The sequence below is a fragment of the Schistocerca cancellata genome, chromosome 5 (assembly GCF_023864275.1).
Source record: "Schistocerca cancellata isolate TAMUIC-IGC-003103 chromosome 5, iqSchCanc2.1, whole genome shotgun sequence".
Lineage (NCBI taxonomy): Eukaryota > Metazoa > Arthropoda > Insecta > Orthoptera > Acrididae > Schistocerca > Schistocerca cancellata.
In genome coordinates this window covers 30589301-30613528 of record NC_064630.1, presented here as the reverse complement: position 1 = coordinate 30613528, position 24228 = coordinate 30589301, and the positions used below count along the sequence as shown (strand labels likewise).

General features: G+C 37.8%; 1 protein-coding gene across 3 annotated transcripts in view; it reads right to left on the bottom strand.

The window, feature by feature from the left end:
• The window catches only part of LOC126187397 (protein O-mannosyl-transferase 2), a 191214-nt gene that overhangs the window by 20769 nt on the left and 146217 nt on the right, over window positions 1–24228 (bottom strand). For all 3 annotated transcript variants that reach the window (XM_049928456.1, XM_049928455.1, XM_049928454.1), the window contains 3 exons: window positions 12309–12418; window positions 4865–5071; window positions 1133–1284 (listed from right to left, as the gene is read on the bottom strand). In XM_049928456.1, coding sequence (XP_049784413.1) covers window positions 1133–1284; window positions 4865–5071; window positions 12309–12418 — 469 coding nt within the window. The remainder of the gene's footprint in view (window positions 1–1132; window positions 1285–4864; window positions 5072–12308; window positions 12419–24228) is intronic.

The window sequence follows — 24228 nt, the reverse complement described above, 5'->3', positions numbered from 1 at the left end:
CACAGTCATATCAATTAAATATCCAGGCACAATGTGGGAAATCAGTATGATATAGAATGATCATTTCATGTTGGTAGTAGGGAAGGCAAAGGCTGGACTTATTTTGTTGGGAAAATTTTGGGAACACACAGCTCGGTTATAAAGGAGACAGCATATAGAACACTAGTGCTACCCAATCTTGAGTACTACTTAAGTGTTTGGGGTCCACACCAGGTTGGATTAAAGGAAGATATCAAAGCAATTAAGAGGTGAGCTGTTAGATTTGTTACTGGTAGATTCGATCAGCATGTAGGTATTACAGAGTTCTTTCGTAAACTCAAACTGGAATCCCTGGAGGGGCAGTTGTATTCTTTTTGCAAAGTACTCTTTAGAGAACTGTCATTTGAGGCTGACTGAAGAAGACTTCTATTGCTGCCAATGTACATTTTGCATAAGGACCACAAAAATAAGATGAGAGAAATTAGGATCCATGCAGAGGGTTACAGACAGTCATTCTTCCCTCACTCTATTTGTGAGTGGAACAGGAAAGGAAATGACTAGCAGTGGTATGTGGTACCCCCTGCATGCACGATACAATAGCTAATGTAGGAGATGTGTGTAGATGTAGATGCACCTGGGTCTTCCACAGAGATGTGACCCATGTGGCAAGGGGTTGGAAGTGGGATGACAAAGATGGGCCAGGGTATCGTGCAGATTGGGTTGGAAGTGGAATACGACTTTGGAATGTAGGATTGTAGAGCACAATCACAAGCAGATATTGTACCAAATAACAGTCTAGAAATTACAGATAAAATGTATGCAAATGGTGAAGGGTTGGAAAGAGGACAAAACTTTCCAAAGAGGAGAGGAAAGGGAGCCAGAGATCAAACTCGACAGCTTGAAGTTTGTGTTAAGGTGGTCCAATTTTAATCATGTATACACATATAAAGTGTCCTGTCCATAATAAAATTACATAGAAGCAGCTAGCTGATAATTTACTTATTTTCTGATCACAACTCAAGCACAATGCACCTCAGTATTCCAAATGTGAACACACAAATTAATAGTTACTTTACAATTATTTATTTTTCTGAATTTTTTTTACTACTTTGGAATTAATTATATTAAAAATTAAGAAGAAAAATTAACTAACCATTTGGGGAGCTGTTTTCCACTTGATGTAAGTACACAATGTTGCAAGTAATGCACAAATCGGAGTTGGTGTGAAACTGCTGTGACTACATCACCATCCTTTCCATTTATAATTAAAACTTTCCAGACATCATTGGCATCACCGGTTCCATTCTGTCATGGCATTTTTTTTTTTTAATTTGTATCAGTTACAGTTTTATTTTTAAATTATAGTTAACCTTTCCTTTGGTAAATATAAAATTTTTAGTTTATTAACAGTGCATAACATTCTTTCATGGCTAAAATTGTTTTTAATGACAGTTAGAAATTATATCCTCAAAAACCTTACCAACAAATGGACACTATCTTAAGAAAATGAAGCAACAAATACACACATCACATTTTGTACAGCAATGACTCCTGAGACTCATACAGCTACAAATGGCACAAAAAGACCATATTATTTTAGAAGAAACAGGTAAGACGACATATTGCAGATAAGAACCAAATGCACAACAAATACAGTACCTACCAGTATACACAATGATTCCAAGAAAGATAACCACTCACCAAGCAGAGAAAGCAATGGAAATTAGAGACACACATAACTGCATTCAGAATTAACTGTTATTAAACTGCTATAACAGTGAGCTTATATAAGCTAAATTTAATGTGAATTTGCTTCTTCGAAAAAAGCTACTGCAGTTTCAGATTTATTACATAGTTAGTCTTTATCTTCTATTCTTTTACCTATCTGGCCTAAAAATTGAGGTCTGTTTACCATAATCATTGCTGCTTGTCATGCAGTTAACAGCAAACTTCACTATTGAATATATCTACCCAGTGCTATCATTTGATGATTTTTTCCTGATTACTTTAGTTTTATTGCCCAATAAGATAACAACATAACACAAAAGAAAATGAAAGCATGCAAAATAAGCCAGCGGTCTGGTATCCTAATCAACTCATTGAAATAAACTCCCAAGTGCAAAACACGCTAAACTAACTTATTGATAATTTTGTCTATGCCTTGACACCATTTTTGCTTGTTGTACAGCTGAATCTCTGAGAATGTGACAAATAATGTTTCACTGACATACTTAGAAGACCATTAACGTCAATTTCTTGTTCCAGATCCAATCAGATAGCCATGTGTAATAAAGTGCCACTTCTGGTACATGGAGGTGAGCAGGCCCTACATCGAACCTGCCTGGTGAATAAATGACAAGGGTTGGTGTGCCAGCCAACATGGTTGTGGTTTTCCGTATCCCAGTAAGTGAAAACTGGGTTGGAACCCAAGTCCCACACCAGTTACATGATTCATAAACATTTAGAAAACTTTTGTCCACTTTCACGTGAATAATGTACATGCAGGCAGCTGTAGTACACTTATTCCATCCTGGGGGTGTAACAAGGTGTTGACAGAAAGGCCAGCTGGCCACCTGGCCACCTGTTCAACCGACCGTGCTAAACCCATCAGTAACCATGCTGACTGTGTGTTGATGCAGGACAAAGGCACAAGGATAAGAAGTATGTCAATTTCTTGTACCAGCAGGTCATTTTAATTTCTCTAAAATGGAACAGTATAGGCCTCTGTTAGATTAAAACTAAAACTGTTTGCTAGTAAATGAGTGTTCATCTATTAATTGGGCTGTGTACATTATAGTTGAGTGTGGGTTCTTGTTTAGTACACTTTTGTCATCAGTAAACATCACAGATTATGAACACTCCTTAGATGTTGTTGGAATATTATTTACATTGGTTAAGAACAGGCAAGACCCAATACTGAACAGGGTGGGGTTCCATTACTTATGTTCCCCATTTACAAGTTTAGTCTTATTCTGGTGGTGCAGTCCCAATGCATCATTCTGCCTTTGATATAGGGACAACACTGCATTCACAAATGGTGAATATGTTTATACCATAAGATTTTATATGCAGTTTCAAATTCAAGTGTATACTCATAAACACAACCAAAAGATTTGGAAATATTACTTTATTTCAGTGGCTTTTCCCTATGGATAAGACTAATGAGGGAGCTACGTCTACCAAGAGTAGAAGTGATTAACTGATTGTCGTGAATCAACCATTAATAAGCTTTCTGCTGGTGTTGCCCTGATTGACTCAATTATACTGCTCACTTCAACAATAATAACAATAACAACACAAGAATAACTGCTACTATTACTACTACTACTACTGCTACTACTACTACTGCTACTACTACTACTACTACTGTTCTTTATTTCATGTCATCAGAAGTGCATGTGTACATTTCCTCAACTCTGAAGATGAATGCAAGTTTGGAACTAAAGCAGCAGGAACTATTTTGTTCTATTGCTAATCATTTCTTAGAGGTAGAGTTCGTGCAATATTACGTGCCCCCTAGCTGTGCAGATGGAATGGTAGGGGAATGGACAATGATAGTGGTGGGGATTCCCTTGCAGATGGCATAGTATGGCAAGGAAGATGTACTTCTACAGCTTAAGCCTTCACACAAATGCATACCTTGCAGAACTTGTTAAGCTACAGCTAGCAAGTCTACAAACAATCGTATTACCAGGCTATGCCTGTATGACAAATAATTCGACATACCTACCATTCATTATTAAAAACTCAGTGGGTACAAGATTACAATGAAATTGGAACAGAGAGAGTGTTTATTTTCGCCTGCCTTGTGCACCTTTTACTCTTTCTCTTGTTGCCATGATAAAATTACCTTCTTTTACCAAAATACACCGGTGTTTACACAGTCTACTATTAATCGAACATTTGAGGACAAGTAAAGCCAGTACCTTACGAAGAGCTCCTGCTTGGTTTAAAAATAAATGTGTGATTCCTTCATTTATGTTGTTAGAAAACCTTACTAATTCTCATTTCACCAGCTATTGATGACCCTCCAAAGAATTACATTACTTCATTGAAAAAATCTGTAGTCACTCGTATATAGCACTAGATAAAGTTTTATGTGTTAGCTATGTGGCAAAATACTTTCCACTTTCCATGCTATCATCTGCAACAATTCATTTCAGTATCTAGAACTGTTTACGAGATATGAGGGATGAGATGAATATTTCACTTCCATCTACTGTTTGTGCATGATTGGACATGAGTATGCTACATACAATCCAGTTTCTCAAGATTTGTGATAGATACAGATCTTGTCTCAAGTTTAAAGAAAAATTCAATATGTTAGCTCCATTTCGTATGCAGCAATATGGGATCTAACATCATGCACCAAACGCAGATTCATGGTTACCCCCATTTTTCATTGCAAACTATTCACATTTTGTACAGTACCTTGCTACTTATAGAAATACCACAACTATGACCATTAAAGAGATGATACATAGTTCATCATGAAGCTGATGAATGAGGCTATGAGATGCATGAGAATCAATTTCTTTTACCAAACAGTTACTTTAAAATAATTTGAGAAGGTTGCAGTGCAACCACCATGTGATCTCCTCTGTTCCCACTGTGTAGTCAAGCCGGGCAGAGAATGTTTTGCTTAAAATGGACAGAGCTCACAGCTCAGCAGGCTAAATGTAATGGAGGTGACCACCTCTTTGGAACAGAGGGGTGGATTCACTCAGTGCTGAGAATGAGAACACATTTCTGCACTCATTCCAAGTAATCTATGGTGAGGTTGTGTATCTCCCCTCTCATTTTGATGATAAAGTTGTACTGATATAACAATAGTGTTTAACGAAAGAACTTAAAAAAAGTCTTCTAGATTTCCTGTTATACATACCTCCCCATAACCAGTGACCTGATAATGTTTTTTTGACACTGGTGCTGGTTCTTTATGAGAATGAAGGTTTCTTCGTGTTGTGACGTGTTCAAGCCTAACAGCATCGCCATGCTTCACTAATTCCACATCACTATTTTCATCATACTCAGAGTTATATTTTTTTATACGAAAATGATTGTTGTCATCCTTGTGGGTATATGTTGTAACCTGTAATGATAGTGAAAACTGTTAGTTACCTTCTCTCTCTCTCTCTCTCCTTCTCTCTCTCACACACACACATGCATATATGCACGCGAGTGACGTGCACACGCCCACACACACACACACACACACACACTTGGTCACATACTACTGTAATTGTTTCAAGTTGACAGCAAGTAAATGGAAATATATTGGATGGATATATTATTAAAAATTAATATTAAAGTGTTTTGATTCATCAGTCCTCCGACTGTTTTGATGCAGCCCACCACAAATTCCTCTCCTGTGCCAGCTCTTCATCTCCAAGCAGCACTTGCAACCTACATCCTCAATTATTCACTGGATATATTCCAATTTCTGTCTTCCTTTACAGTTTTTACCCCCTACCGCTCTGTCTAGTACCACGGAAGTTAGTTATTGATGTCTTAACAGATGTCCCACCTTCCTGTCCCTTCTTCTTGTCAGTATTTTCCACATATTCCTCTCCTCTTGAATTCTGCACAGATCCACCTCATTTCCTACCCTATTGGTCCACCTAATTTTCCCCGTATTGTCTGTGGCACCACATCTCAAATGCTTTGATTATCTTCTGTTCCAGTTTTCCCACAGTCCATATTTCACTAACATCGAATGTTGTTCTCCTCACTCTCAGAAATTTCTTCCTAGATTAAGGCTTATGTTTGATACCTCTAGACTTCTCTCATCCAGAAATGCCCTTTATGCCATGATTGTTTGCTTTCGATATCCTCCTTGCTCTGTTCATAATTGGTTTTTTGCTGCCTAGGTAGCAGAATTCCTTAACTTCATCTACTCTGTGACCATCAATCCTGATGTTAAGCTCCTCACTGTTCTCATTTCTGCTACATCTCATTACCTTTGTCTTTCTTCAATTAACTCTCAATCCATATTCTGTACTCATTAGACTGTGCATTCCGTTCAGCAAATCATGTACTTCTTCAATTTCACTCAGGATAGCAATGTCATCAGCGAATCATGTCATTGATATCCTTTCACCTTGAATTTTAATTCCATTCCTGAACCTTTCTCTTATTTGTATCATTGTTTCTTCAATGTGTATATTGAACAGTAGGGGCAAAAGACTACATCCCTGTCTTACACTCTATTTAATCCGAGTATTTCGTTCTGCTCTTCCACTTTTATTATTCCTTTTTGGCTCTTGTACACGTTGTACATTGCCTGTCTCTCCCTACAGCTTACCCCTACTTTCCTCAGAATTTTGAACATCTTGCACCAGTTGACATTGTTGAACGCTTTTTTACGGATTAACAAATTCTATCAATGTGTCCTGATTTTTCTGTAGTCTCGCTTCCATTGTCAGTTGCGAAATCAGGATTGCCACTCTGGTGCCTTTACCTTCCCTAAAGCCAAATTGATCATCACATAACACATCCTCAATTTTCTTTTCCATTCTTCCGTATATTATTCTTGTCAACAATTTGGATGCATGAGCTGTTAAGTTGATTGTGTAACAATTCTCGTACATGTCAACTCTTTCAGTCTTCAAAATTGTGTGGATGATATTTTTCTGAAAGTCAGATCGTATATCGTCAGACTCATACATTCTACACACCAGAATCAATAGTTGTTTTGTTACTGCTTCCCCCAATGATTTCAGAAATTCTGACGGAACGTTATCTATCCTTTCTGCCTTATATCATCTAAAGTCTTCTGAAGCTCTTTTAAATTCTGATTCTAATACTGGATCCCCTATCTCCTCTAAATCGACTCCTGTTTCTTCTTCTATCACACCAGACAAATTTTTCCCCTCATGGAGGCCTTCAATGTACTTTTTGAATCTATCTGCTCTCTCCTCTGCATTTAACAGTGAAATTCCCATTGCACTCTTAATGTTACCACTCTTGCCTTTAATTTCACCGAAGGTTGTTTCAACTTTCCTTCTGACAATCACTTCTTTTTTGATTTCTTCACATTTTTCATGCAGCAATTTTGTCTCAGCTTCCCTGCACTTCCTATTTATTTAATTTCTCAGCAACTTGTATTTCTGTATTCCTGAATTTCCCTAAACATTTTTGTACTTCCTTCTTTCATCGATCAGCTGAAGTATTTCTTCTGTTACCCACGCTTTCTTCGCAGTTACCTTATTTGTACCTCTGTTTTCCTTTCCAACTTCTTCGATTGCCCTATTTAGAGATGTCCATTCCTCTTCAACTGTACTGCCTTATCTCAGTATCTATAGCCATAGAGAACTTCAAGTGTATCTCTTCTTTCCTTGGTTCTTTGGTATCCCAGTATCTTTGCATACTGATTCTTCTTGACTAATCTTGTAAGGTTCAGCCTATTCTTCACCATTACTACATTGTGATCTGAGTCTATATCTGCTCCTGGGTACACCTTACAATCCAGCATCTGATTTTGGAATCTCTGTTTGACCATGATGTAATCCAACTGAAATCTTCCCATAATTTCCAGCCTTTTCCTAGTATACCTCCTCCTCTTGCGATTCTTGAATGTTACGTGAAGCACAAAAAGAACAACTGCTTACTAAGTTCTTGTTGAGGGAGCACTAAGAGCATGGACAGGATGGAAAAGAACCATCAACTTTGAGCCTTTTGTCAATACAAGAACATTCTGACCTCAAACATAATGAGATATTTAAGACAGAAGCACGTCCTCCATGGTAACCAGCATGGATTCCGAAAACATCAGTCATGCAACAGCCAATTCTTGCTTGTCTCACAAGACATCCAAAAAGTCACAGGTCAAGGCAGTCAGATATATGCAATTTTTTCTTGCTTTTTACTCAGTACTGCACAAACGCTTATTAATGAAAGAATGGCCATATGGAGTATCAAAAATGTTTGTGACGAGGGGTGGTAGGGAGGGTGGAGTGTGTTACCTTGCATGGAGTGTTATGGACAGATGTAAATGTAACTTCAGGTATACCCCAGGTAAATGTATTGCGATCCTTTCTGTTCATGTTGTATGTTAATGACTTGATAGAAAATAGAACCTCAAATAACGGATACAATGGAATAAGTATGAGATGGGCCTCAGTACCCTGAGACTGCGGCCGTTTTATGTTTTTGTGTGTGTGTGTGTGTGTGTGTGTGTGTGTGTGTGTGTGTGTGTGTGTGCATGCACACGCTCGTGTGCATGTGTGCGTGCATGTGTATGTGCACGCACTTTAACACAGTATGTATGACTCTCTTTTCTACTTCTGAATAAGGGTTTTGAGCCGGTGGGTTTCTGGCACCAGGCGATATCGATTCTTACTTCCATCTTTGACCATTGTTCCTGTGCCTTTTTCTCTTTGCGTCTTTGAGGCAGGCTATTTACAGTGGCGCGCATGCGCAAGTCGAGCAGAGTGGGTCCACACACGAGCCGAGTCAGTCTGTGACGTGACGATGTTGTCGGTGTGGGGAGTTGGCGACATCATGTCACGTGGCACGGCCATACGCTGTGAGGACCAGTTGAGTTGGAGCAACGAAGAAACATGGGCCGCTGCCGGAAAGTGTTAAAGTTGTATTGTCACAGCAGGCCAGTGGTGACCAGGATTTGCTAATACCTAGAGAGCTATGTGGATGGATGGCGTGTGAATTTCACATGAAGAAGAAAAAATTAATCGCCAAGCTTTCATGGTGGGTTCCTCCTCCTATGTATAGTGAATATTATTGTGTACTTAAGGACTGTTGACTGTTGCAGTTGTTCGTGCTAGTGGCCAGCAAAACATTCACTGCAGTGGTGGTGAGGCAAGTTATGTTCTGGAACAGCCATGAAATTATGTTACTAAAGTGGGTAGAAATAGCACCTTGCATTTGTAAGTTTGGATTTGGTGCTTAGTGGCACGCTGAAGGTAGCTGGTTCACTTGAACGTTATTTCTTAATTTAGTTATAGATTTAGAATTTTCTGGTTTTACGAATTAGTGGTAGTTGTTGTTTCTTAATAATTTATTGTGTGTATTGAAGTGACATTAGTTTCCTATTGGAATTTCAAATACCTATCTGAAGGTTGATTGTCTTGTTAGATAATGCATGTTTGATTTATGTGGTGTCAGCCATTCAGTAAAGACAGATTACCTTAAGTCATTGGGTGTGGACTGGCACATCTCTTCACATAGTATCTAGACTTTTTTTTTTGATCAAAGGAAACTAAGCACCTTAATTCTGTTCACTGGTTAACTAGTGATATGTTTATATTAAGGTATTGCTTTTCTATATATATATATATATATATATATATATATTTATGTAACTTGTATATACTACAGTGTGTCTGCCACTCATGTTTTCCTGTTTTCAGAAACATGTATAGTGGCCAATGCCAGCAAACTTCGCCCCGTGAGCTTGCAGTGTGACGGAAATCTCAGGATTTGAACTCAGGGCCGCCCGGACCCCATTAAGGCACAATTTCTCTATTCCATTCAATGAGAGGCTTGTTTTAGGCAGAAGATTTCCTACTGCCCAAAGTTGAGTATAAGTTCACCCAATCGATCGTGTGTTTGTGAAATCGTAATAGATTAACGTTTGCTCGCATCCATCACATGTTCATAAAATTGACATTTTTGCATAAAGTCTAGAATCTTCCGGACGTTAAGTGTAGTAGAATGCTAAGTGTAAACAGAACAATTAATAGTACCCTTCAGGTCAGATAGCATCAAATTAATTTTATATTTTCAGTAAGTGTAAAACTGAGTGAGAAAGGCAATAGCCGACATTGTAAACATTTTGTTATCTGTTGTTACCGGCACATAAAGGGGTTGTTGTCACAAGTGTGATGGTTAATATTGTAAATACTAACTGTGGATAGGGCCTTGATATACAAATGTTGTTAACTGATTATTACTGCTGATGAATTCATGTGTATGTGTAATCAATAAAGAAGTGTTGCAACTACAAACTGGTTGTGTTACTGGTGTACAAGGTTAGAGTGTGCAATCACCACACCAGGCTTCATCTGAAAGCTTAAATATTTTAGCATCCTTCTCCCCTGTGCCTATCTGCAACTCGATACCTCCTCTGTGTGGTGAGCAGCAGTCTATTAATGTTAATAGAACCTAAGGCAGAGACTGACACAGAAATTCTGGAAGACCTGATCTGGTATACACCTGAAGACAGATGGCAGCTATCCGACGAAAGTCAGTTTTAATAGTTTCAAGAACCAGTATTAAATGAGGAATTTAGGAATATACTACAGATTCCTAATATAGCTCCCATTGGGGCTGAAAAGCCAAGATTAATCACAGTGTGCACAGTAGCATTTAAGCATTCTTCCTGTGTTTCATATATGAAAGGAACAATGGGAAGTACCCTCTTCCATGCACCACAGAGTGGTAAGATGAAGATGTAAAATTCAGGTACGAAGTAAGAATTTAAATTAAACCATTATTACTTGTGCCCTTTTACCTACACCTTTTGATTTCCTGATCCAACGCTCCAAGTGGTTTTTGCAGTCTCTATAACTACGAGGGTTGGCTGGAAAATAATGCCTCCACCTTCAACAGTTGCCAGCATTGGTATGTGGCAGGTACTGGCTTGTTCCATAGCTTCTTCTTTACAGCTCCAGTTGGTGGGAAGTCTTAGTACTGAATGGTTGTGTTGTTACAGTGTAAAGCAAGGAACCCTGCACAGACAGCCGGTCAACGCGATTTAAGCAACATGCAATCACTGAATTCTTGACAGCAGAAGGTGTCACCCCAAAGGAGATTCATCAGAGAATGAAAGCAGTTTATGGTGACTGTGTTGATGTGAGTACTGTGAATTGTTGGGCAAGTAAGTTTAAAGATTTTGAGGCTGGAACATTTGACCTGCATGACAAACAAAGAGTTGGACGGCCTGTGACAGCAACCACTGAGTTTCACAACCAAAATGTTGACATATTGATTCAGGATGATCACCGTATCCTCAGAGAGAAATTGCAAGCACAATCGGCATTTCACTAGAACGTGTGGGTTACATTATTGCTTTGCTTGGCCTTTGGAAGATTTGTGCGTGATGGGTACCCTGGATGCTGACTCCTGAAATGAAAGTGCACAGGCTTGAAATTTGCCAGGAACTCTTTTTGCGTTACGAGAATGAAGGTGATCCCTTTCTCCATTCAATTGTGACAGGAGACGAAATGTGGGTACACCATTATGACCTGGAGATGAAAGATCAGTCTATGGAATATCGACACAAAGACTCACCCCAGAAAAAGAAATTCACGATGCAGCCCTCAGCTAGAAAAATCTTGGCCACAGTGTTCTGGGATGCAGATGGTGTTATCAGTGTTGATTTCCTTGATCATGGTACAACAATAATTTCAGAGCGTTACATCACAATGCTGCAAACTCTGAAACCATGGCTAACAAGGGTCCTAAAAGAAAAGGGAAATGTTTTCCTGTAGCATGACAATGCCAAACTACGCACTTCACGTGTCACCACTTCAGAAACTGAATCTCACCACAATACGGCATCCTCCATACAGTCCAGATCTAGCACCATCTGACTTCTATCTGTTCCCAATAATGAAAGACAATCTGCGAGGACATCATTATGCTTCTGATGAAGACGTTGGGAGAACTGTGAGACTGTGGTTGCAGTAACAGAGTGTCAACTTCTTCTGTGACGGCATCAGAAAACTTGTTCATCATTGGCAGAAATGTATCCAATTGGCTGGTGATTATGTGGAAAAGTGAATATTGGTAATTAAAGATCACATTCTAAGGATTATTTTTGTGTTTGATTTATTAAAATATTCCCATCCAAACCCAATTAACAAAGATGGAGGCATTAGTTTTCATTCAACCCTCATAATACATCTTTCCCTTACTGTCTCCTATTTTTGTAATCATCTTTACCTTTCCAATGATGGGAAATGCTTAAAAGTTCCATAAATTTCATATTCCATGTCTAGTTCTTTTCCCCATATCTACATGGTCCAGCTATGGGTGTTCCTGCATGAGTTCTTGATAGGCATGATGAAATGTAATAACATTCAGAAAACATGAGTTGAGAATTTATTAAAAAGTGTTCCATATGCAGATTCTCCATCATTTGGCTTAATATTTATTGGCCCAGTAAAATATAGCTTCATACAAATAAAAATAGACCTGACTACTTGGTTTTGTTTACTGAGGCTGCTAGGAAAGAATTAGCTAATTCAAAAGATAAATTGCACTGTTCAAACTATAAAATTTCTCATTTTTTGTTGAGGATTATGATCTTTATGTCCTCTGATGAATTGTAAAAATGAACAACTGATTGCATTATATGACTCATTCACCTGCTGTTGGCGTGCACCTACACCTTCTGGATAAAGATGCCAATGTGAGTGAAGGTATCCACCACCTGTACGATGGTTCTTCAGTGTAATGATAGCTCCGTATGCAACCTCTGCAAGAGAAAGTAATCTTATGGTGACATATATGTTAATTTTTAATAAATTCTAAAATGCAAGTGTTGTAAAACTCTTGCTATTCAATTACATATTTATATTAATAAAAATAAGACATATCAAATACAAATGTAACTCATCACCTACTTTCCAAACTTCACAGTTCTCTTGCAAGCCTCAGGTGACAAGCATTCTGTGGAGAAAGTATATTGTAGAGACATGGCTTAGCCAGAGGCTGAGGAATTTTTTCCAGAATGAATTTTCACTCTGCAGCAAAGTGTATGCTGATTTGAAAACTTCCTGGCAGATTAAGGCTCTGTGCCAGACCTGGGTATGAATCTCGAGCTCTGCCTTTCATGGGCAAGGTAGGAGATAAGGTACAGGAAAAAGCAGAGCTGTGAGTGTGGGTGATGAGTCCTGCTTGGATAGCTCTGCTAGTACAGCACTTGCCTGTGAAAGTCAAAGGTCCCATCTTTGAGCGCCTGTCAGTGCACAGTTTTAATCTGCCAGCAAGATTAAAATCACAGCACACTCCACTGCAGAGTGAAAATTCATTCTGGATCAAATACAAAAACCTACAAGAAATAATGATGCATGTAATACAGTTTTGTTGACTATGTTCCACAGCTTTGATAAACTGCAGAGATGAGATATTGTAATATGTCACACTACTGTATAATTTATTTTTAACTGTACAACCTTTGCTGTCAGAGACCATTTTCCATTACCTATTGTACAACATTATGAATATAGTACAATTTTAATGCGAAAAGGACATTTGTAAATTGTAGTAAAATACAAGCAATGAGAACTAAGTCTTTCACAGCGGCTGTCGTGTAAAACACTTTCGGACTTTTTGTCATTTCAATTCAAGGTTCAGCCTCAAGCTTTTGATGATCACCTCCATCGTTTTCATCAGAAACAACTGTCTATCAAAACTGCTGCTGTGTGGCCTTATATAGTCCACAGCTGGCTTCTGATTGGTTGGTAATTAAGTATTGTAGATGGTGTCAATGTCTGTGCTGGTGGCACCACTGCTCTCCTAGCAGCATGACAATTGCAATAAATATCTCTGCCTCTTCTCTGCATAGAGAGTTTGCTCTCATGCACCACTAAGGTTATAGCCGCTGTCATGGTTGAAGTCCCTGTCACACATTCTTATTTCTACAGCCTCTTTAATTTACAGATTCCTACTATGTGGGAGCCTGGGACAAAACTTTCGTTTCATCAAACAGTATTTTATGTTTGTTTCAGTTGTTCAGCAACTGCAGATTTCCTCAGTTCTCAATTTTTAATATGCCGCTGATTGCTGATGTGTGCAGCAGGCAGAAGTGGTGCGAATGGACTGACTGGTGTAATTACTACTGCACTCACAAGGAATGTTATAAATACCAGGGATCCTGAGGGTAAGACTGTCCTTAACAGGATGTAGCATCTTCATCTTCTTAGGACATCAGGAAATAGCTCTTATACCTTGTCTTCCCAGGAGTTTGCCTATTTTGCAGGGTGTAGCAGAGGAGAAAGGAAGGAATACAATTGGTAGCTCATCATGGTAAGTGCTCAACATTTTCATGTTTCATTTTCTAGGAGAAGGGTGGCTTCATGTCATGTGAACTATAGCTGTTCTTTCAGGACACCTACACAGATGATTAGTTTTGGAATCCAAGTAATACTCGTCAGAAAGAGTTTTTGTTCTGTGTACCTATGCATTTACAACTGCTTTATTCTGGGCTGGATGAGGAAAACTCTGGGTGCTAAGATGTAAACCAGTGCATGTCAGTTTGCGGTACAATGGTATACTGAGTGTCCAAGTCACCCATCCGACTTAACTTGTACAAAACATGTAAAAATGGCAACCTTTCTTCTGTCTCTGTATCGGCAGTGAACTAGATATTTGGGTGCATACTGTTCACATCTTCAAGGAAGTGCTCAAGATCTCCCCATCATCTGTCTTAATTTTATCGTTATGTTGACAACATGTTTATGGCCTGGCTACATGGCTTAGAAGCTCTTGCTGGGCAGCAGGAGCTGTATCATATTTCAGAAGAACTTAAGTATGGTAAGTACCAGTTATCTGTGTGGACAGTAACAGAAAGGCCCAAACAAGTAATGGCAGCTAGATGAGTGGAAATGTACAATGTTGGTAACAAAAGATGCAACTGCATGAGCCACTTCGCCAATGCTCGCAAGTTACAAAACTGTTTGTTTTGTATCTTGCTGTTCCTATGTTAATGTAATTTTAAATTTATTAATGAATGAATTATATTGTAGTTTTTCATTTCAGTAATGCTTTTGCTGGTTTCAGATTTTAGTCATTACTGGTATTAAGTGAAAACTTTCAAATAAGAGTGCAGGGTGTCCTCTGTAGAAAATTATAATATAGAGATGTGTGAATATAGAAGACCTGGGAGTACATGAAAGGTTTACACTAAAATCTGTGTTGGAATAATTCTTAGCTGCACTCATTTTGGTACTGTAAATGTCCTGTTAGCATATCAAAGTCGTTATTAACACTGTGAAATGTGAGATAACATATATCTTTGAAAATATGTGTTAGGGAACTTGTGTGATGTTGCTTTTGAATTTCAGTGGATCTGAAGCACCATGAACTTTGTCTTTCCATAAAGCTTATTGCTCATAAACTGTTCCTGCTCCAGAAGCTTATCATATTATCTTTTCTGTGGAAGTTTTTTTATGAGGATTTCGGTAACATACTAGGTAAATGTAATATTAATGTTCTAATAAATGTCACTCTGTACTAATTTTCTGAGTTTAATTTGAGTAGTTGAAGTTCCATGGCACACTATGAATCCCAATGTATTTAATTCTATTTCAGTGTTCTTATCAGATAGTGGTAAGTGGATTATTCTCTCCACCATGACATTAATTTTTTTTTCATGTGTTGTGGATAGTGCGGGTAGAACAAAGTGAGAAACATAGCCTATTGGCATTTTCTGTGATCTTGCTTCAGCTGTGAAGATGAGAAAATTCTACCAAGGAAATTAAAATGGTATGATGTTAAAGGCATTCTGCTTTGCATGGATAGTGTCAAATCTCAATACTAGAGAGCAGAAGGTCACATAAACAAATGATACCACATCACTAAGCCCAAATTCAGAATAAAGAAACATTTAATGTGTAATTGAGTGACTGGTTTCAGTCAGATACCATATTCTGTGAGAGGAGGATGGAGGGAGGGGGGGGGGGGGGTTGAGAGAGAGAGAGAGAGAGAGAGAGAGAGGAGAAACACACACACACACCTGCTATTAAGAAGAATTTGTACTGGGAAATAGTCTCTGACTAATAACAGTTGTGCAGTTAAAGTTGAATTATACAGCAGCTTCACATGGTACAATATGTCATTTCTAAGATAGATGTAACAGACATATTTAGCAAGTGGGGAAGAAATTTGGGAAAGTTGATAAAAGCACTCACAAGTGAATGTTTTATACTAGAATTTTCCAGCCTCAAAAACATTTTTGTAAAGAGGACGAGAAATACTGAAAGAAGGATCAGCCATTCAATTAGTTCTTTTTGCAGATGATACTAGTATTGCAATCAGTCCAAGCATACATACAGAAACAGTAGAAATGGTAAACAGTATTCTTAGCAGTATCATTGATTGGTTTTCTGCATATGGTCTCATCCTTAATTTTCAAGAGACACAACATACTCAGTTCTGCACATCTAGGGGTTCTTTACAATGATAAGTCAACACTTGGTGTGGAAATAATAAATAGGATGGATACTTCAAAATTATTAGGTGTCCAAATTGATGAGAATTTAAACCAGAAAAAGCACATTTTGGAACTTCTAAAACAACTTAGTTCAGCCACATTTGCACACAGAATCATTGCAAATCATAGGGAGGCGCAAATCAGTAAGTTGACATATTATGCTTATTTTCATTGAATAATGTCATACGGAACAATGTTCAGGGAAACCCATCTTTAAGAAAGAAAGTGTTCATTGTGCAAAAATGTGCTATAAGAATAATATGTGGTGCTCATCTATGATCATCTTATAGACATCTGTTTAAGGAGTTGGGCACTCTGACTGCCGCTTCACAGTGCATTTATTCACTCATGAAGTTTGTTCTAAATAATCCACTACATTTCAAAATGAATAAAGATGTACAAAATCACAACCCCAGAAGGAAAAATGACATTCATTAATCCACATTAATGTTGCCTTTAGCACAAAAACGGATGCACAATGCCGCAATTAAAATTTTTTATACTTACCCAGTGATTAAAATGTCTGACAGACAGCAAAGTAAAATTTGAAAACAAAGTGAAAGAGTTTCTTCTTGACAACTCCTTCCATTCTGTAGAAGAATTTCTATTATAGTACTGTGTAAAAGATGGTGAGTAGGGATTAGTAATTGACATCTGTATATTTTAAAAAAATAGAATTGTTCAGCATGTAACCATATTTACAAATTAATTTGCGATGTGAATGTAAAATCATTACAATCTACTCCATTTGCCTTGCTGCATGTTCTGTCCACCCACTTCATTTCCATTATGGCCATAGTTATGCCCTTCACTGCAGTCTGTATGATAATCCATTTGTTTGTTTTCCTGTCTCCCGCTCACTGAACAACCCTCAATTTTTTAGTGGTTTTCGCATTTAAAGTCCATGTCTTATGCAATAAATCATTTTTCTATTGAGGTATGTTAGAAGTTTAGTTTTGAAAAAATCATTAAGTTTACAAAAAAACACAAAGGCCATTTTTACTCTTGTCTGTTTATTTTTTCTGACCATCCAGTCACTGTGCTTAAGTGTCCCATATAGTAAAATTTATAATACACTGGTTCTACAATTTCATTTCTAATTTGTATTATTTTATGTTCAGTGTGTTGGTTATATATTATTTTAGTTTCATTGCAAAAGATTTTCAGGTTTCCTTTCAAGTTTATTCAATTAAATACTCCATTTTCTGTTGAAATTTATCTGCACATGGGGCAATGAGTCCATTGTCATCAGCAAAACAAAGATAATTCAGATATATTCTATTCACATGTATTCCTCCTCCATATTACCAGTTTAAGATTGTGACAACTTCCTTTAGAACTGATAGGAATAGCTTTTGTGGCATGGAGTCTTTTTGCCTCGTCTACACCACATCTAAATGGTGCCATCGGCTGAGGATGACACAATAGTCAGTCATTCCCGATTGGCCTATCTGACACCAGAATGGTGGAGCTTTGCTTTGCTCTTTCAGTATTAAATTCCTCATTATCCTGATGAAGTGTAATGCAAACTGCAGCACTGGTGTGCATGTTCTTCAGTATACTAACATATGTAAATAAGACAACATAAACATTCTTCCCTATATTTGCAAGCATCTGATGCAATACTATGACTTGAAAATACGAGGGCTATCCACAAAGTACATTATGTTTTCGTTTGTGTCTGTTAGGGGCGGGACTAGTGCGCCCATCTTGGTGTCATGGCATTCCGCCGCTCAGTCGGCATCCTGCTGTGCTAGTGAGAGGTTCGTGCTGTACTCCGTTGAGTTACTGTGACAGTTTGAAATGTCAGTGTTATTGAAAACGCTGCGAAGTGTGAAGGGCATGCTGTAATAAGGTTTCTGACTGCAAAAAACTGAACACCGATAGAAATCTATCGGCAGCTTTGTGAAGTGTATGGGGACAACATAATCACTGAAGGTGGAGTGCATCAATGGGTCATAAAATTTAAAAATGGCCGAACTAACGTTCACAATGAAGAGCAAAGTGGAAGATCCAGCATAGTGACTGCCGAACTTGTCAAAAAGGTTGATTCCGCGGTCCGTGAAAACCGTAATTTCGCAATAACAGAACTCTCTATGAGTTTTCCACAAATTTCACAAAGTTTGTTGCACGAAATCATTACCGAAAAGCTTGGTTACCACAAGTTTTGTGCAAGATGGATACCAAAAATCTTGACAGAGATTCACAAAAATCAGCGAATGGCTGCAGCGTTAATGTTTTTGGACGCTTACGAGGAAGATGGCGACACATTACTCGATCGCATCGTTACTGGTTACGAAACATGGGTTAAGCATGTGAACTGTGAGACAAAATTGCAGTCAATGCAGTGGGGGCACACAAATTACCCCCAAAAACCCAAGAAATGCATGCAGACAATGTCGGCAAGGATGGTGATGGCGACTGTCTTTTGGAACAGAAAAGGTGTGATTTTTGTGGATTTCCTGGAAAGAGGCACTACAATAAACTCTCAAAGGTATTGCCAAACTCTGCACAACCTCAGAAGAGCAATACAAAACAAGCGCAGGGGAAAGTTGGGCTCAAAGATCTTGCTGATTCACGACAACGCCCGGGCGCACACGGCAAATGCCACTCGTGAAGTTCTCGAATCTTTTAAGTGGGAGTTGTTTCCTCATCCGCCGTACAGTCCCGACCTGGCACCGAGCAACTTCCACTTATTCCCAGCAATGAAGAAGTGGTTGGCTATGCAGCGTTTTGATGATGACGCACAGCTTCAAGAAGAGGTAACTACGTGGTTGAAGGCGCAGGCGGCGAATTTTACGACGAAGGAATTTCCAAGCTCGTCAATCACTATGATAAGTGCCTTAATTTAAATGGCAACTATGTAGAAAAGTAGTGTTTAAGTGTGGCTTTCATCTGTATATAATTAAAAAAAATTCCAATACTTTATTTATTTTTAATTCCAAAACATAATGTACTTTGTGGATAGCCCTCGTACATTACAGAAATTGGTTAGTGAAATTCATGTTCTGGAATATGGTGACAAAACAATTTAGAATGGGACTCTCATGTGAAACCTCCTGAAACAAATCTTTCAAAAGTTTGTTGTGTTCTTTGTGCTGAACCAAAGCCTAGAATGGACTATGGTGAGTCTGAAATATTATGCATACTTTGATTTATTACTTCAGTAAGGACTAAAACAGCTATCAGGACTATTTGCAACTTAAAGAAACTTGAAACATGCAGAACACATTTCACACAGTTGAAAATAATAAGCTTTCCAATCATTTACATACATGAGTAAAAATTTCTCGGTGTACATGCCGCGTCAAATCAGGATAAATCTCCGAGCTTTCGACCACTACCTCCATGGTCTTCGTCAGGGCTACATACATGAATCTGTTCTCTTTACAAATGAGTACCTTTTAAGAGAAGTGGGGAATTACAACAACATAAACATATGCATAACCACACAAGAAATACCTATAAGATCCATATGTTTCAATCCAGAGCAGTGCTGCACCAAAAAGTGTTTCATACATAACAGTAAAAATTATTCAACACCTAATTACTAAGTTAAAACAGCAAAGACACAAAAATTTCTTTATACATAACCTTCAGTTATTTCTGAAGGAAGAGTGCTTTTACTCAGAAATTATTGAATTATAAAACAGTATTTGTAAATTAAATTTGTAATAATGGACAATTGATACCATTTAATTTTATGTTGTTTGTCATTTGTATATGACTGTAATTTGTAAATTGAAATTTTTCTTTATTCTGTCTCTCCCCCTGCCTCCCCCCCCCCCCTCCTCCTCCCACCCCACTCTCAAATTTGACTTATCCTATGTCCAATATCCTGTTGAAGTACATAATTGATCAGAATGGACTATATGATGATGATGATGATGATGATGATGATGATGATGAGTACTAGTTTCTAAAGGGCTGTCAGTTCCAGTAACAGTACAAGATTAGATATTAAAAGACTAAAAAATTAATTGAAGCAGAGCAGCTGGTGCTGAAATTGAAATTAGACAGCACAATGTTGAATTTAAACCTCAAAAAATCAACACCTTGTCCTGTCTCTATTACAAAACTCAAAGTTCAGATATTTTAACAGTTAATAGAGCTTTTCATAGGTGACTGTCTACAGCTGTTAGGATAATTAAAAAAAAAATATTTGCATCATCAGCTGTAAAATTGTATTTTATTCTGTTCCTGTTTTGATCATTACAGTCACCGTCACAGGAGAAACTGACTGCATTCTCTCTTCCAGTAGCCAAAACTACAGTGCATATCCTTTTTCACGAGGGAAGATGAGTGTAACAATCGAAATCAGTAGAGAATAAACACACAATTTTACAGCTAATGGCACAAATATGCTTTTCTTCAAATTTTAATAGTTGCCATTCATGTGAATGATATGCTAATTTTCAGTAATGATTCATAAGATGTCTTTAAAAAAGTTATTAATGTATAGACCATGCAAGCTAATTGGCTTAAATTCTAGACAGATGAAAGAGAGAAGACTGTAATCTGGTATCAATGTTACTGAAAAGTAATCAAATACTCACTCATCATACGAATCCAAAAACAGAATGAGAGCAAGATGTTATGAAGAACATATGCTGTCATGAAGCAATAGGAAATTTAACATGTGTTCAGTTAGGAACATGGCTCAATCTTGCTTACTGATCAGGAATTACGAATCACTTTTGTGATAATCCTACTCCTCTGGCAGGGAGCTGAAAGAACCTTTAAGTTGGCTTCAGATGACCTGATGTATCAGCTCAACGGCAGACCCAGCAGTCATGTGCGGCACCCACACGGCCTGATGTAGAGCCTGATTTTGCCAGTCAGCGCTTTGCTTCTGTCGAGAAGACATGTGCACATGCCATGCATCTTAAATTGTTTTTATGGGTGTATTCAATGAAACATTTCCGCCAATGTTTTATCAAAAAAGAGTTAGGAATAAATGAAATCAGTTGTAGAATTTTGGAACACATATTACATTCAAGTATAATGACTTTTCTGGAGACTAGAAATCTACTCTGTAGGAATCAGCATGGGTTTCGAAAAAGACGATCATGTGAAACCCAGTTCGCGCTATTCGTCCACAAGACTCAGAGGGCCATAGACACGGGTTCCCAGGTAGATGCCGTGTTTCTTGACTTCTGCAAGGCATTTTATACAGTTCCATACAGTCGTTTAATGAACAAAGTAAGAGCATATGGACTATCAGACCAGTTGTGTGATTGGATTGAAGAGTTCCTACATAACAGAATGCAGCATGTCATTCTCAATAGAGAGAAGTCTTCCGAAGTAAGAGTGATATCAGGTGTGCCGCAGGGGAGTGTCGTAGGACCATTGCTATTCACAACATACCATATATGAATGACCTTGTGGATAACATCGGAAGTTCACTGAGGCTTTTTGTGGATGATGCTGTAGTATACCGGGAGGTTGTAACAATGGAAAATTGTACTGAAATGCAGGAGAATCTGCAACGAATTGACACATGGTGCAGGGAATAGCATTTGAATCTCAATGTAGACAAGTGTAATGTGCTGTGAATACATAGAGAGAAAGATCATTCATCATTTAGCTACAATATAGCAGGTCAGTAACTGGAAGCAGTTAATTCCATAAATTATCTGGCAGTAGGCATTAGGGATGATTCAAAATGGAATGATCATAAAAAATTAATCGTTGGTAAGGCAGGTGCAGACTGAGATTCATTGGAAGAATCCTAAGGAAATGCAGTCCAAAAACAAAGGAAGCAGGTTACAGTACACTTGTTCGCCCACTGCTTGAATACTGCTCACTGGTGTGGGATCTTTACCAGATAGGGTTGATAGAAGAGATAGAGAAGATCCAACAGAGAGCAGTGCGCTTCATTACTGGATTATTTAGTAATCCGCTCAGTAGCTCAGTATGGGCTTTCGTTGAAGTTTCGAGTACATATCTTCACCCAGGAGTCAAGCAGTATATTGCTCCCGCCTATGTATATTTTGCAAAGAGACCATGAGGATAAAATCAGAGAGATTAGGGCCGACACAGAAGCATACAGACAATCTTTCTTTCCACGAACAATACGAGACAGGAATAGAAGGGAGAACCGATAGAGGTACTCAAGGTACCCTCCACCACACACCGTCAGGTGGCTTGCGGAGTATGGATGTAGATATAGATGTAGAAATTAGATTACACCAGGCATAAAAATTTCAGGTGCCAGAAAAAAGACAGCTGCACAATGAGCTCAAAGTAAATAGAAACCCTAATTTTATAACTTATGTTAAGCGCTATAAGATTATATTAAAAAAAGTGATACTGGAGGCAAAAAAACTGGCAAATAGTATATTCATAAACAAGCAAAGAAATAAAGCAAAGGCAGTCTGGTCTGTTGTGAAATCAGAGTTGGGAGTCAATGTTAAAAGTCAAGAAATTTCCCAGATTAGGTTTCAGGGTGATATTGTAAATCATGTTCAAATGTCAAACTGCTTTAACAATTTCTTTGTCAGTATAGCAAAATCTGATGTAGACATGATAGCCCATCAGGACAATATGATTTTCAGGCACAGAGATGACATACAAAACATTTGTTTTAAAAAGTTCGTAAAAATCACTCAGAAAGATGTGGAAGACACAATATTATCATTAAAAAAACAAAAATTCAGCTGGATGAGATGGAATGCCTTCCATGGTAATCAAGGCAGTATGCCATATTATTTCATACCCACTGAATGTTATTGTAAACCAGTCCTTTGAACATGGGTCTTTCCCAGATGTCCAAAAATATGCAGAGATTAATCCATTATTTAAAAAGGGATCACCATAAGATATGGGAAACTAATGGCCTATCTCCCTCCTTCCTGTTTAAAATACTAAAAATATTTGAAAAAAACTTGTGGCAAAACAACTAGAAAATTTCTTTACACTAAATGACATTATTTGTAAAAATCAGTTTGGTTTTCAAAGATGAAAAAGCACCATTTATAGAAAAAATAAGCACATCACTAGACCAGGGTACAAAAGTCTCAGGAATATTCTGTGATCTAACAAAAGGCTTTGACTCGGTGAACAACTCATTACTACTTCACAAACTGAAGAGCTATGGGATCAAAGATACTGTACTACAGTGGTTCAACTCTTATCTGACATAAAAGAAACAAAGAGTTATTTTAACAACAAATTCAGTTAACTACCACTCCGAATGGAAAACAATTTCCCATGGAGTTCCACAGGGTTCAATACTGGGTCCTCATCTGTTCTTGCTGTATATAAATGATTTAGCATTAAGTACTGATGCTCAATCAGTCTTGTTTGCAGATGACACCTCAGTCCTGATAGAAAATGATAAAATAGAAAAAATTCCAGGTAGTATAGAAAATGTTCTGGGGGAACTGGGATCCTGGTTCCATAAAAATGGACTAAAGCTCAACATCACTAAGTCACAGATAATGCAATTTGTCTCTAAATTGTCAGCAATATGTCCTGTACAAGTAGCCCATAATAATCGACTGATGACAGAAGTGAGCCATGCTAAATTCTTAGGCCTAAACCTTGATAAAGGTTTAACTGGAAGACACATATAGACTTCCTGGCACATAAATTAAATTCCCTAGCTTTTGCAATGTTTATTTTATCTGGTGCCACTCATATGGACACAAGAAAGACAGTCTACCACAGTTATTTTGAATGTTATTCGGTATGGGATAATTTTCTGGGGAAACTCTAGAAGCAGTACAAGGCTACTAATTCTTCAGAAAAAAATCATTAGAAACGTGTGCTGCACAAAAATGAGTCATGTTGCCCATTGTTCAAGAAATTAAAAATACTAATGATTATTTCATTGCACATTTTTGAAATTTTCATTTTTGTATTTAATAATCAACATAATCTTAAAAAGTTCTGTTTTAAGCATAGCTATGGTACTCGTCACAAGGAAAACTTCAAATGTCCCTCACATCACTTAAAGCCTTATGCTCAGACACCACTGTACATGGGGCTAAAAATATATAACAAATTAAAAGAAAGAAACATATTAACAATGGACCTTGGTTTGCTGAAAAGTTTACTCCAAAATATTT